Source organism: Coregonus clupeaformis, chromosome 8 (assembly GCF_020615455.1).
Source record: "Coregonus clupeaformis isolate EN_2021a chromosome 8, ASM2061545v1, whole genome shotgun sequence".
NCBI lineage: Eukaryota > Metazoa > Chordata > Actinopteri > Salmoniformes > Salmonidae > Coregonus > Coregonus clupeaformis.
The window spans coordinates 55,376,891-55,392,320 of NC_059199.1; the positions used below are offsets into that span (position 1 = coordinate 55,376,891).

At 48.1% G+C, this 15,430-nt stretch overlaps 1 protein-coding gene across 4 annotated transcripts; it reads right to left on the reverse strand.

The window, feature by feature from the left end:
• Nucleotides 1-2,650: 2,650 nt before the first annotated feature.
• Nucleotides 2,651-7,654, reverse strand: zgc:92664 (uncharacterized protein LOC436695 homolog). 4 transcript variants are annotated; one of them, XM_041882675.2, is made up of 6 exons: nucleotides 7,355-7,654; nucleotides 5,142-5,236; nucleotides 4,648-4,746; nucleotides 4,024-4,250; nucleotides 3,584-3,676; nucleotides 2,651-3,105 (listed from the first exon to the last, which is right to left on the reverse strand). In XM_041882675.2, the coding sequence occupies exons 1-6, from the start codon at nucleotides 7,373-7,375 to the stop codon at nucleotides 3,041-3,043; spliced, it is 600 nt and encodes a 199-aa protein (XP_041738609.1). In that variant the 5' UTR covers nucleotides 7,376-7,654; the 3' UTR covers nucleotides 2,651-3,040. The 4 variants fall into 4 exon arrangements, with proteins under 4 accessions (XP_041738609.1, XP_041738608.1, XP_041738611.1 ...); XM_041882674.2 differs by having other exon boundaries at nucleotides 3,584-3,679; XM_041882677.2 differs by lacking the exon at nucleotides 4,648-4,746.
• Nucleotides 7,655-15,430: the final 7,776 nt, after the last annotated feature.

Consider the following 15,430-nt stretch of genomic DNA (forward strand, 5'->3'; position numbering starts at 1 on the left):
TATCAACAAAAGAAAACTCCCTTGCCAATGACAAGCATGTCAAAACATGTGGCTTAGTTGGTAGAGTATGGCACTTGCAACGCCAGGGTTGTGGGTTCGATTCCCACGGGGGGGACCAGTACGAAAATATATGCACTCACTACTGTAAGTCATTCTGAATAAGAGCGTTCGCTAAATGATGTAAATATTACATGTTTTGGAATATTTTTTCTGTACAGGCTTCCTTCTTTTCACTCTTGTTATTTAGGTTAGTACTGTGGAGTAACTACAATGTTGTTGATCATTCTCAGTTTTCACCTATCACAGCCATTATGCTCTGTAACGGTTTTAAAGTCACAATTGGCCTCACGGTGAAATCCATGAGTGGTTTCCTTTCTTTCCGGCAACTGAGTTAGGAAGGACGCCTGTATCTTTGTAGTGACTGGGTGTATCGCTACACCATTGAAAGTGTAATGAATAACTTAATGATGCTGAAAGGGATATTGTCTGCTTAAAATGTTTTTTGCCCATCTACCAACAATAGGTGCGCTTCCTTTGCGAAGCATTGTAAAACCTCCCTGGTCTTTGTGGTTGAATCTGTGTTTGAAATTCACCGCTCGACTGGGGGACCTTACATTTATTTAGTCATTAAAAAATCACATTAACACAATTATTACACTCGGTGAGTCCATGCAACTCGTGACTTGTTAAGCACATTTTTACTCCTGAACTTATTTAGGCTTGCCATAGCAAAGGGTTTGAATACTTATTGACTCAAGACATTTCAGCTTTTCATCTTTAATTTCTAAAAACAGAATTCCACTTTGACATTGCATGGACTCCCTGTGTGCAATAAGTGTTTAACGTGATTTTTAATGACTACCTCATCTCTGTACCCCACACATAAAATTATCTGTAAGGCCTCTGTCTAGCAGTGAATTTGTGTGTTGGCCAATTTGATACATTTTTAATTCAGGCTGTAACACAACAAAATGTGGAAAAAGTAAAGTGGTGTGAATACTTTCTGAAGCTTTCGGTTTGTTTCATAGTTACTAGCTTCCTTTGAATATATTACTGCAGGGGAAACATGTTAAAATATGGTGCCATAAAATGACTATAAAGACATAACTTTCAGTTGTTGCAAGCCCTTCATCAGTGTTGACGCCAGTCCAGACGGGCGTCTCATCCTAATGTTGGAGCGAGGCCTTTGGCGTCAGCCAGAGGAGCCTGATGGTCCTGCTGGCCGGCAGTCTGTAGCCAGGCATACTGTAGGAGAGACCAAGGGGTTTTGGTCTGCCTGGTGGTCCTTCCAATGCAGTGACAGAGGCCTGTCAGTCTGCCTGGTGGGCTCTCCAGACTAAGGCCGGGTGGTCGACCTGGCTGGCATCCCCTCTCTGTCCTCTCCAAGTGTGGCTGTTGGGCTCTCCTTTAGTCAGCATGCTGGTCTCTTCCTCTCCCCAGTGTGTCTGGCGTTAGCAGCACATCATTACTGGTAGCTGCCCCTTCTCTGGGCTGCCAGTATGGCTTGTGCTGCTCCAGTCAGCCACACACTTGTCTACAATACATCTTATCCACTCCTCAACCTGGAGCTAAAATGGCATCAATTCCTGTGTTCATATTCTGTATTGTGCCACCATTTTTATTTTACTCAGTTAATTTTTATCGGAAGAAGCCCTGTGTTAGTAGTATCACAGTGGCATATTTATGTCATGTGCCTGGCTGTCCCTCATTTTTATGTGTACTATAATTGAGGTTAGAGCTTTGAGCAAGTAACCAAAAGGTAGCTGAGCAGACAAGGTGAAAAATCTGTCTGTGCGCTAGTGCAAAGGCACTTAATCCTAATTTGCTCCAGGGGCGCCATACTATTATGGCTGACACTAAAACATCACACCACCTATCCGGTGTGTGACAAATCTTACAAGTATTTTTATTACTGTACAGTGTCCACCAGTGTTTTCAATTGTATAAAATCTCATTTCAATAAAGACTACACAATGAGTGGTATGACTCCTGAATGAAAGAATATTACCAACTACAAGTTTATTAAAAAGTCAATTTATTCAACATAATTCAGCAAATCACACAGGTCATTTGATCATTGTCTTTAGAGTAAGCCTCTATACAAAACTACAAATGTTTGTCAGCAACTGACCGAGAAATGTTTTCCCAAAAAAATTACCTTGAAGGATCGTGGGTCATGTTTCGAAAAAAATAAAATAATCCATGTTGACACATTTTCATACAGAAAGAAAACTACACTAAACTAATTCCTATCCTTTGATACAATTGAGTGTTCATAGATGTATTATCCAGTATGATTTTTAAATACCGGTAGTTTAATTTACTGGTGGGCTCAACACTGGGTTCATAACTACATGATTCCGTATACAACAGTTTGCAGTTGCGGCATTGTCAGAGGCATTCGCAGGGCCACCTACCCAGATATCATAGTTGACAAAAACCAAGATAGTGGCAAAATCGACACGCTACAGTCCTTGGCCACGCATCTCTGCCTCACTGCACATTAGCTTTTTGCGTGGTACAAATCAATAATGTATGCATAAAGGCGGCAGGTAGCTTAGTGGGTAAGAGCGTTGTGCCAATAACCGAAAGGTCGCTGGTTCTAATCCCCGAGCCGACTAGGTGAAAAATCTGTCGATGTGCCCTTAAGCAAGGCACTTAACCCTAATTGCTCCTGTAAGTCGCTCTGGATAAGAGTGCTAAATGACAAATGTAAATGTAAAGAAAATACCATTATTTACATCCACCAACACATTCCTCATGCAAGAACATTTGCATACCTCATAGGCCCTGACCAAAAGCAGGGAATAAGGTGCCATTTCAGATGCACCCATAGAGATCTGCCAAAGCAAATCTGAAGGATCTCGGCTGTTGTTCTTAGGAGAGATGTCTGGGCTGCGTCTCAAATTGCACTCTAACCCCTATTTAGTGCATTACATTTGACCAGGGTCCATAGGGCTCCAGTCAAAAGTAGCGCACTATGTAGGAAATAGGGTGCTATTTGGGATGCAAACATCTTCTTAAGGTCAAAGGTGAGAGGTTAACGAGAGAGGAGCGGCAGTTCACTAGAGTTCATGATGAAGCTGGAGTCGAGGTTCAGGTTGTCTGAGGAGCAAAGAAAAACATTTTAGTTGGAAAAATAGTGGAATAATGGATCTTTATCTGGCAAGATTATAGCACTGACTTTTCCACAAACTCAGTTATATCGTATATTTTCTGCAAGATCTAAGTTGATCTAAAAAGTATATATTCTAGATCAATTTAAGGCATGTTTATTTGGACTTTATCTATACAGATTTACATTACATTTTTTTGTCATTTAGTAGACGCTCTTATCCGGAGTGCCTTGCTCACGGGCACATAGAAATATTTTTTTACACCTAATGAGCTCGGGGATGCGAAACAGCAACCTTTCAGTTACTGGCCCAACACTTAACCGCTAGGCTACCTGCTGCCCCTCAGATATAGTAATAGCTTGGTCTTGAAGACCAGTAATTATTGGTTTCCCCTCATTCGGCCAATAGCAAAGGCTGTGCATTATCACTATCAGTGAATAGTAGTCAAAATAAAAAAACTCTCTCACCCTGATCAAAGTTGAGTTTCTTGGAGTTTGGTCCCTCTAGGTCTACCAGGTCAGAGTTGAAGTCAGAGTCATTCAGAGCACTCAGAGTCACATCTGCTGGAACACATAACACACAGGCAGGAAGAGCTAAGTGTCTTTTTTATTTTTATCCCATTGTTTCAAATATAGACAAAAAAAAAATCACTGTTAAACTATTCAATTTGATCTGCAAGGACTTTATTCCACTTGCGTTGCACATATTTTGTTGAAAAACAATCCATTACTATTACACTTTCATAAAATGTCAATATTGAGGTTAAAGAAAAACACTTTATCTTCATTATGTGCCACAAAATGTATTTTAGTAAGTCTGAAGGTGGGACTGATTAGGAAGCATTGCCAAGATGGCAATAACTACCAAATGTATTGATTGATTCCTTCCTTCATCTATCTCCACTCACCTGCGGACTTCTGTTTCTTCATGGTGGGAGGGGCCACAGTAGTCACATTGCCCTGGACACCTGCCTTCATGACGACCTGTGAGGTCGGCACAGCAATGACAGTTGGGGTTGCCGTGGTTGCCATGATAACAGCAGTCTTCTTGACTGTCTTTTTGGGGGAGTCGGTGGAAATGGGCATCCCACTCTCATCATAGAGCTTCCTCTTGACTGTACTTTTAATCTGGACCCTGGGAAGAGGAGAGACGAGGTAGGATTAGGTTAGCGGTGGTGATTCAACCAGTAACCGGTCAACAAATACTTTAAAAAAGCAAACCATCATGAATTGATAGATGTTTAGCACTAGCAGATGGATAGTAAAATATATGTGTGGGTAAATAGATCTGAATGTGATATTTTAGATCTTCTAGTGATGGTTTACCTCATCAGGGCTTGTGTCACTGATAGTCAATCTTCCTATTGCTTTAGAGCTACCTCTGAACACACATCTCATTGAACACGTGAAGTGTTCAATGAGAGAGAGATACAATGGGTAAGAGACCAAGACCGGGTGAAGGAGAAAGACTACAATGATAGAGGGCCATTAGGAATGAAAAGAGAAAGACTAAGATGAGGAGGGATCCTTACACAGTGTGCTCCTTGATGACAGAGCTGAGGGAGTTCAGGTCATCAAACCTCACCACGGCCGATCTCAGCTGCTCAACCTCAGTGTCCGTCCACTTAGCTCTGCAACAACACACAGGGCGTTTCAGATCCACTAGTCTACATTGCAGTTGCACTGCACAGATCTACAAATCACCTTGCATCCTAAATAACTACCCATTATGATTTTGTTGGTCAGTTGGTGATGCCCTCGAACGCGGCCAGTGACTAAGAGGTTGGACATGGCGTGGGTGGGTGTCGTGTGCTTTCTGGTAATAATGACGCAACAGTGTTTCATCAGAATGTCTTCTTGGCAGGGATATTCAAGAGGGAGCACGTATTAGAGTGCGCTACCAGTGACACAAGCCCAAAAATGACCAAGTAGTGATCAGTAGACTTATAATCAGACTAGACTTGGAACTCTACATAATCGAAACAGATATTTATCTTTATCTGTAACTTGGTGTGTGTGTTCTCACCCTGTGGGACTGGAGTCAGCCACGGGGTGCAGTTGCATGGTCAGCTCCCCTAGCTTGGTGAAAGCAGCTCCTGCTGCTGAGAAGATCTCCCCAACCTTAGGAATTAAAGCAGAAAACGCCTAAATACCTTTGAATTATCCTATTTTCTTATGAGACAGTAGCTAAGGTTGTTTGAAGTACAGTATGTACAGTGCATTCGGAAAGTATTCAGACCCCGTGACTTTTTCCATATTCTGTTACGTTACAGCCTTATTCTAAAATTGATTAAATTGTCCCCACCCCCCCCTCTCAATCTACACAAAATACCCCATAATGACAAAGCAAAAACAGGTTGAGTCATTTTTGCTAATTTATTAAATAAAAAACGGAAATATCACATTTACATAAGTATTCAGACCCTTTACGCAGTACTTTATTGAAGCGCCTTTGGCAGTGATTACAGCCTCGAGTCTTCTTGGGTATGACACTACAAGCTTGGCACACCTGTATTTGGGGAGTTTCTCCCATTCTTCTCTGCAGATCCTCTCAAGCTCGGTCAGGTTGGATTGGGAGTGTCGCTGCACAGCTATTTTCAGGTCTCTCCAGAGATGTTCGATCGGGTTCAAGTCCAAGCTCTGGCTGGGCCACTCAAGGACATTCAGACTTATCCCGAAGCCACTCCTGCGTTGTCTTGGCTGTGTGCTTAAGGTCGTTGTCCTGTTGGAAAGTGAACCGTCGCCCCAGTCTGAGGTCCTGAGCGCTCTGGAGCAGGTTTTCATCAAGGATGTCTCTGTACTTTACTCCATTAATCTATCCCTCAATCCTGACTAGTCTCCCAGTCCCTGCCGCTGAAAAACATCCCCACAGCATGATGCTGCCACCACCATGCTTCACCGTAGGGATGGTGCCAGGTCTCCTCCAGACATCCCGCTTGGCAATCAGGCCAAATAGTTCAATCTTGGTTTCATCAGACCAGAGAATCTTGTTTCTCATGATCTGGGAGTCCTTTAGGGGCCTTTTGGCAAAACTCCAAGCGGGCTGTCATGTGCCTTTTACTGAGGAGTGGCTTCCATCTGGCCACTCTACCATAAAGGCCTGATTGGTGGAGTGCTGCAGAGATGGTTGTCCTTCTGGAACGTTCACCCATCTCCACAGAGGAACTCTTGAGCTCTGTCAGAGTGACCATCAGGTTCTTGGTCAGCTCCCTGACCAAGGTCCTTCTCCCCCGATGGCTCAGTTTGGCCAGCTCTAAGAAGAGTCTTGGTAGATCCAAACTTCTTCCATTTAAGAATGATGGAGGCCTCTGTGTTCTTGGAGACCTTCAATGCTGCAGAAATCTTTTGGTACCATTCCCCAGATCTGTGCCTCGACACAATCCTGTCTCTGAGCTTTACAGACAATTCCTTCGACCTCATGGCTTGGTTTTTGCTCTGACATGCACTGTCAACTGTGGGACCTTATGTAGACAGGTGTGTGCCTTCCAAATCATGTCCAATCAATTGAATTTACCACAGGTGGGACTCCAATCAAGTTGTAGAAACATTTCAAGGATGATCAATGGAAACAGGATGCACCTGAGCTTAATTATCGAGTCTCATAGCAAAGGGTCTGGATACTTATGTAAATAAGGTATATATATATATATACATACATACTTTTTAAAAATACATTTGCAAACATTTCTAAAAACCTCTTTACGCTTTGTCATTAATGGTGTAGTGTTTAGATTTACTTATTTTGATCAATTTTAGAATAAGGCTGTAACGTAACCCGAATGCGCTGTATGATCAACTGTATTACAACAAGGCAATGCCTGATGGCATCATATCGATACAGGATTTGGCCATCTTATCCAGCTTTGGTTTTTTGTACGGTTGCAATGCAGACTTAATGTTCATTTTAAGACATAATTAATGAAGGGTTTTCCTCCATGCAGACAGCGCCTTCATGTGGTAGCTTCGATACACAAAGTACATGGAAGTGAGAAAAAAGTGCATGCATGATTAACATTCAACCACGTCCTGGGTGCTTGAATTATTTTAACACGAATAATTGGGTTTTTTCTTCAAAAGTTCAGTTGCCTGGGTATAGGATTAGGAAAGACAGTAAAATGCACTGCCATTCGAATTCGCTTGCTAGCTAACGTTAGGCAGCTACTACCATGAACTAGATGTGTGCAGGATCTAGCTAACAGCGATAGATAAGGCTAAAATCAAAACGTGAGAATAACCTACCTTCGTTGAGGCTGAAGTCATTTTTATTTTTGTAGTTGCTAAACAGATTCAGAATTTCCTGTGAAGAACGCCGTTTAGAGATGCTAGCTAGCTTAGCTTCCGATTAGTTAGCTTGCTTACACTTTATATTTTTGTCTGCAGTCCACAACTGTTTTCACTGACCGGGTACATTTTATTAACACGGAGCTTATGTTTATTGCGCAATAATCAGAAATGTGTAGCGTAAAAATAAATGACGTACACAAACGACATCAATGTGGACAAACGAAAGACTTAACGTGTGCTGATAAATTCCAAGTGCTGATTGGTCCAAAATACACAACACGTGTTCGTGATTCTTCTTCTTTGGTATCATGGCGTTCGCACATTTTGTTTGTGCATGCCGCCACCTACTGTGCATGCCGCCATCTACTGTGCGGGATTGTGTGGTCGAACACTACATTTGTAATACAAAAAAAACCAAAAAAGGGTGGGGAAGGAAAAATGGCACCACGAACTAACCCTACACCCATACAGTGGCGATTTTAGTATGTAAATGTTGGTGGGCCAAACTCCCCAATGTTTTTTTAGATGCATGCCAGCAAAGCCACTACACAACACTAAACAATACATTAATTGCACTATTACGGTGAAAAACGGTGCCCACAAACTGTTGGGGCCTACATAAAGCTGTCCCAACAGCAGAGCTTTCTTTTCAGCACCATGGAGTGAATCCTTACCACTGCTACACCTGGCTATCAGAGGAGCCTTGTCTGGGAGCGAAACAGTTCATTCAGCTTAATTTACTGCCTCTAAAAAAAACATATCTCATATGGCTGACTTGCTTAAACAAATGTAGTTTCTATTGACAGTTGAGATGTACAAACTATGGCATAAGGGGACAACGAGCGGATAAGAGGCAATCTGTAATTTTCGATTAAGACATTAATGAGCGAGCTAGGACGGACATAGTCAATATAACTATTTGTTCAGCACTTTTGAAATGTACAGCGACAGAATTCAGAACATGGGCCGTTCTTACAGTATTCTCCCTGTACACCAAGTCAGAACCACAGGATAAATAAAGGGGGCATATAAGCAGACAATGAAAGATCTTACAATATTCGATGATTACATTTCTCTAAAACAGGCTATAGGCTACATGTGCACCACCAAGTCAGAACAGTAGGCTAAGTTATGAGGGGGAAAGGGACCAAATTATTAGGGTGAGGCACATGGGCTACTAACAGCTTACTACACAACATACACTTAGTATTACTTTCTTAGCTACAGTATACATATCTCCCTGGCATATTACATAATTTATGCAGCAGCATACAAGACATTTTTGGACTCACCTTGTTGTGCTGTGCTCACTTGAACAGGAAAGTGGCGCAGCGGTCCTTGAGGGCAAATTTTGTCATCAAACTTTGTCATCAAAGTCTGGCATTTTCTGCATTTATGGTGCTTTCAAGACAACTGGGAACTCGGAAAAAACAAGGTTGAATCATGACGTGAGTGATCTTTAGGTCGGAGCTCTAGAAAGAGGCCAGAGTTCCCAACTTGGAATTCCAAGTTGGATGACTGTTCAAAATGTATTTTTCCCAGTTGGAGCTCGTTTCTTTCAGAGTTCCCAGATGTCTTGAACTCACTGAAGTCTGTGATTTCCCAGTTCCGAGTTTCCAGTTGTTTTGAACGCGGCAGAAGTCGTGCTGGATTGACAGCATGGCGAATGTATTGAACCTTTTCTGGCCGATGGTGTTGAATGTTTATCCTTTTAAGCTTGGAAAAGAGAGCCTTAAACCCAGACTTGGACCACACACCCACTCCACTGAATAGCAGGCTAGTGATTGCTTTGCAACGCTTGCAGTTAGCCACTGATTCCTTCTAAATACTCATTGTTGAATTTGCGATTTCCAACTTGTTGTGTAATGTTTATGTCCAATGGCCGATGAGCACTGATACATTTTATCTATCATTTCTCTTAATTTGACAAGGAATTAAAAGGATTTGCCAGTAGATTGTCGACGTGATTCATGATGATGACTGCTTGTCTAGCTTGCTAACTAAGATTTTGAAAGTATGATGTTGACATGATCAGTGATTTAACATCATTTTATCTGTGGCCAATGACCTTGAGCCTTCTTGGATGGGCACTTCTAATGTAACTCTATGGCAGCACCCAAGGGGCTTGGATTTTTGAGCTCTCCCCGTAGATTTTGCGGTGACGTAGTGTCCCAATGAGTGACAGAACACTGAGCCAATCACTGCACAACTAGAGAACATTACAAACCCCTACGCTCCGTATTTTCCGCTGGCTGCCCCACCACAACAGAAAGCACTGAGCTAGGCTGAAACTCCTGCATTTTGGAGCTGCCTTAAAAAAGCAAAAAAGAGACCATGTTTGTAAGTGGCTTTATTAACACTTTTTTTTTTTTTTTTTTTTTTACATTGTTTGCAAACTGATATGTGACACGTGTTAATGCCAAAATAACATGCAAACCAGGCAACCATTTTTTTTATGACAGGTCCCCACTGCACCTATATACCACTATTACATTTTTTGAAAAACACCACCCCATTCCACCCCATTCCACTACTTTGACCCTAACTGATCCTACACCAGGCTGATGGATAATGGGACTCTTTCGTTCAACACACCTTGTAACTCTTCTGCAGTAAAATCTTGTGTCAATTGTTTACAGACAGATTATTTCACTTATAATTCACTGTATCACAATTCCAGTGGGTCAGAAGTTTACATACACTAAGTTGACTGTGCCTTTAAACAGCTTGGAAAATTCCAGAAAATGATGTCATGGCTTTAGAAGCTTCTGATAGGCTAATGGATATCATTTGAGTCAATTGGAGGTTTACCTGTGGACCACGCAGCCGTCATACCGCTCAGGAAGGAGACGCGTTCTGTCTCCTAGAGATGAACGTACTTTGGTGCGAAAAGTGCAAATCAATCCCAGAACAACAGCAAAGGACCTTGTGAAGATGCTGGAGGAAATAGGTACAAAAGTATCTATAGCCACAGTAAAACAAGTCCTATATCGACATAACCTGAAAGGCCGCTCAGCAAGGAAGAAGCGACTGCTCCAAAACCGCCATAAAAAAGCCAGACTACGGTTTGCAACTGCGCATAGGGACAAAGATCTTACTTTTTGGAGAAATGTCCTCTGGTCTGATGAAACAAAAATAGAACTGTTTGGTCATAATGACCATCGTTATGTTTGGAGGAAAATGGGGGATGCTTGCAAGCCGAAGAACACCATCCCAACCGTGAAGCATGGGGGTGGCAGCATCATGCTGTGGGGGTGCTTTGCTGCAGAAGGGACTGGTGCACTTCAGAAAAATAGATGGCATCATGAGGAAGGAAAATTATGTGGATATATTGAAGCAACATCTCAAGAGATCAGTCAGGAAGTTAAAGCTTGGTCGCAAATGGGTCTTCCAAATGGACAATCACCCCAAGCATACTTCCAAAGTTGTGGCAAAATGGTTTAAGGACAACAAAGTCAAGGTATTGGAGTGGCCATCACAAAGCCCTGACCTCAATCCTATAGAACATTTGTTGGCAGAACTGAAAAAGCGTGTGCGAGCAAGGAGTCCTACAAACCTGACTCAGTTACACCAGCTCTGTCAGGAGGAATGGGCCAAAATTCACCCAACATATTGTGGGAAGCTTGTGGAAGGCTACCCAAAATGTTTGACCCAAGTTAAACAATTTAAAAGCAATACTACCAAATACTAATTGCGTGTATGTAAATTTCTGACCCACTGGGAATATGATGAAAGAAATAAAAGCTGAAATAAATCATCCTCTCTACTATTAATCTGACATTTCACATTCTTAAAATAAAGTGGTGATCCTAACTGTCACGCCCTGGCTCTGGGGACTCTGAAATGTTGAGCCAGGGTGTGGATTTTCTATGTTTAGTTTTCACTGTGTACCTTCTATGTTGTGTTTTCTATGTTTTGGTTTCTGTTCTAGATCGTATAGATCTATGTTGGGCAGGGTGGTTCCCAATCAGAGGCAGCTGTTGCTCGTTGTCTCTGATTGGGAGCCATACTTAGGTAGGCTGTTTTCATATGTTCTTTGTGGGATCTTGTTCCGTGTTGGTTGTGTTAGACCTAGGACATCACGTTATCGTTTGTTGTTTTGTTTTTTGGGGGCACATGGCATGGACGACGGGGCTGCTGGAGGCAGAGAAGGGGCGAGTTCGTGGACGAGGAGAAAAGGCCACCGGGTTACGGGAGCCATTGGTGAGAAAAGGGAAGGAAGATGTAGAGGCACAGCGAGAGGTACTGAGGTGTATTGCCAGTCCGGTCCGGCCCGTTCCTGATCCCCGTTTAAGGCCAGTGGTGTGTGTTCCCAGTACGGTCCGGCCTGTTCCTGTCCCTCGCACCAAGCCTACGGTGTGCGTCGCCAGCCCAGCCCGGCCTGTTCCTGCTCCTCGCACCAAGCCGATGGTGCGCGTTGCCAGCCCGGCCTGTTCCTGCTCCCCGCACCAAGCTAATGGTGCGCGTCGCCAGCCCGGCCCGGCCTGTTCCTGCTCCCCGCACCAAGCTAATGGTGCGCGTCGCCATCCCGGCCCGGCCTGTTCCTGCTCCCCGCACCAAGCTAATGGTGCGCGTCGCCAGCCCGGCCCGGCCTGTTCCTGCCCCTCGCACCAAGCCTACGGTGCGCGTCGCCAGCCCGGCCTGTTCCTGCTCCCCGCACCAAGATAATTGGTGCGCGTCGCCAGCCCGGCCCGGCCTGTTCCTGCCCCTCGCACCAAGCCTACGGTGCGCGTCGCCAGCCCGGCCCGGCCTGTTCCTGCTCCACGCACCAAGCCAGGGGTGCGCATCGTCAGCCCGGTCCGGCCCGTTCCTGCTCCACGCACCAAGCCAGGGGTGCGCGTCGCCAGCCCGGCCCGGCCTGTTCCTGCTCCACGCACCAAGCTAATGGTGCGCGTCGCCAGCCCGGCCCGGCCCGGCCTGTTCCTGCCCCTCGCACCAAGCCTACGGTGCGCGTCGCCAGCCCGGCCCGACCTGTTCCTGCTCCCCGCACCAAGCTAATGGTGCGCGTCGCCAGCCGGCCCGGCCTGTTCCTGCCCCTCGCACCAAGCCTACGGTGCGCGTCGCCAGCCCGGCCCGGCCTGTTCCTGCTCCACGCACCAAGCCAGGGGTGCGCATCGTCAGCCCGGTCCGGCCCGTTCCTGCTCCACGCACCAAGCCAGGGGTGCGCATCGTCAGCCCGGTACGGCCCGTTCCTGCTCCACGCACCAAGCCAGGGGTGCGCATCGTCAGCCCGGTAGGGCCCGTTTCTGCTCCACGCACCAAGCCAGGGGTGCGCATCGTCAGCCCGGTACGGCCCGTTCCTGCTCCCCGCACCAAGCCAGGGGTGCGCATCGTCAGCCCGGTCCGGCCCGTTCCTGCTCCACGCACCAAGCCAGGGGTGCGCGTCGTCAGTCCGGCACAACCCGTGCCTGGGTCACCGGTGCCTGGTCAGGTACCGGTCAGCTGCTCCACACCGGAGCCTAAGCAATCCGCTTCTACGATGTCCAGTCCAGCTCCAGCCAGTGGGGCCAGACCGGACCAGGGGCGCTACGGGGGGATTGTTGGAGGGTGGTGGTCAAGCCCGGAGCCGGAACCGCCTCCGAGGAGGAATGCCCACCCAGCCCTCCCCTGTTTGGTTTATGTTTAGGCGCGGTCGCAGTCCGTGCCTTTGGGGGGGGGTACTGTCACACCCTGGCTCTGGGGACTCTATATGTTGAGCCAGGGTGTGTAGATTCTATATGTTTGTGTTCTGTGTTGTAGATTCTAGTTGTTGTATTTCTATGTTGGCCAGAGTGGTTCTCAATCAGAGGCAACGAGTGTCAGCTGTTGCTGGTTGTCTCTGATTGGAAACCACATTTAGACAGGCAGTTTTCCAACAGTAGTTGTGGGATCTTGTTCCGTGTTGGTTTATGTTTGTTAACCAAGGACTTCACGTTATCGTTTGTTGTTTTGTTCGTGTGTTAATTAATAAATAGTATGTTTGCCTTCAACGCTGCGCCTTGGTCCACTCACTCTAACGATCGTGACAGAAGATCCCACCAAAACAGGACCAAGCAGCGTGTCCAGGAGCAAGCGCCGGGTAAGGAGCTGGAGAGGTTGGCGATGGCCCAGGTGGGCCAATGGTGGTCCTGGGAGGACATGCTCACGGGGAAAGGGCCATGGGCTAAAGTTAAGGCTCTGGCGAGAGAAGAGCAATGGCGTCAACAGTGTCGTCGTCGGACGGACGAGAGGCAACCCCCAAATTTTTTTAGGGGGGGGCACACGGCATGGGCGACGGGGCAGCAGGAGGCAGCTATTGGGCGTATTGGGAGGTTAGGTGAGGAGGCCACCAGGTTAAGGGGGCTATTGGTCCAGAGGGAGCAGGAGTTAGTGGTTCAGAGGGAGGAGCTACTGGAGGCGATAAGGGAGAAGGAGAGAGTAGAGGCACGGCGAGAGGAACTGTGTAGGCAGCTGAGGGAGCGGAGGGTTATGAAGAAACCCAGTCCCGCTCCTCACACCAAGCAAGTGGTGTGTGTCACCAGTCCGGTCCGGCCCGTTCCTGCTCCCCGCACTAAGTTAGTGGTGCGTGTTCCCAGTCCGGCCCGACCTGTTCCTGCTCCCCGCACCAAGCCTATGGTGCGCATCGTCAGCCCGGTCCGGCCCATTCCTGCTCCCCGCACCAGGCCTATGGTGCGCATTGCCAGCCCGGCCCGGCCTGTTCCTGCTCCCCGCACCAAGCCAATGGTGCGCGTCGCCAGCCCGGCCCGGCCTGTTCCTGCCCCTCGCACCAAGCCTACGGTGCGCGTTGCCAGCCCGGCCCGGCCTGGTCTGCTCCCCGCACCAAGCCAATGGTGCACGTCGCCAGCCCGGCCCGGCCTGCTCCTGCTCCCCGCACCAAGCTAATGGTGCACGTTGCCAGCCCGGCCCGGCCTGTTCCTGCTCCCCGCACCAAGCCTACGGTGCGCGTCGCCAGCCCGGCCCGGCCTGTTCCTGCTCCCCGCACCAAGCCTACGGTGCGCGTCGCCAGCCCGGCCCGGCCTGTACCTGCTCCCCGCACCAAGCCAATGGTGCGCGTCGCCAGCCCGGCCCGGCCTGTTCCTGCTCCCCGCACCAAACCTACGGTGCGCGTCGCCAGCCCGGCCCGGCCCGTTCCTGCTCCACGCACCAAGCCAGGGGTGTGCATCGTCAGCCCGGTACGGCCCGTGCCTGCTCCCCGCACCAAGCCAGGGGTGCGCATCGTCAGCCTGGTCCGGCCCGTTCCTGCTCCCCGCACCAAGCCAGGGGTGCGCATCGTCAGCCCGGTCCGGCCCGTTCCTGCTCCACGCACCAAGCCAGGGGTGCGCATCGTCAGCCCGGTCCGGCCCGTGCCTGCTCCCCGCACCAAGCCAGGGGTGCGCATCGTCAGCCCGGTCCGGACCGTTCCTGCTCCCCGCACCAGCCAGGGGTGCGCATCGTCAGCCCGGTCCGCCCGTTCCTGCTCCACGCACCAAGCCAGGGGTGCGCGTCGTCAGTCCGGTCCGGACGTTCCTGCTCCCCGCACCAAGCCAGGGGTGCGCATCGTCAGCCCGGTCCGGCCCGTTCCTGCTCCACGCACCAAGCCAGGGGTGCGCGTGTCGTCAGCCCGGTCCGGCCCGTTTCTGCTCCACGCACCAAGCCAGGGGTGCGTCGTCAGTCCGGCACAACCCGTGCCTGGGTCACCGGTGCCTGGTCAGGTACCGGTCAGCTGCTCCACACCGGAGCCTAAGCAATCCGCTCCTACGATGTCCAGTCCAGCTCCAGCCAGCGGGGCCAGACCGACCAGGGGCGCTACGGGGGATTGTTGGAGGGTGGTGGTCAAGCCCGAGCCGGAACCGCCTCCGAGGAGGAATGCCCACCCAGCCCTCCCTGTTCGGTTTATGTTTGGGCGCGGTCGCAGTCCGCGCCTTTGGGGGTACTGTCACGCCCTGGCTCTGGGGACTCTGAAATGTTGAGCCAGGGTGTGGATTTTCTATGTTTAGTTTTCACTGTGTAGCTTCTATGTTGTGTTTTCTATGTTTTGGTTTCTGTTCTAGATCGTATAGATCTATGTTGGGC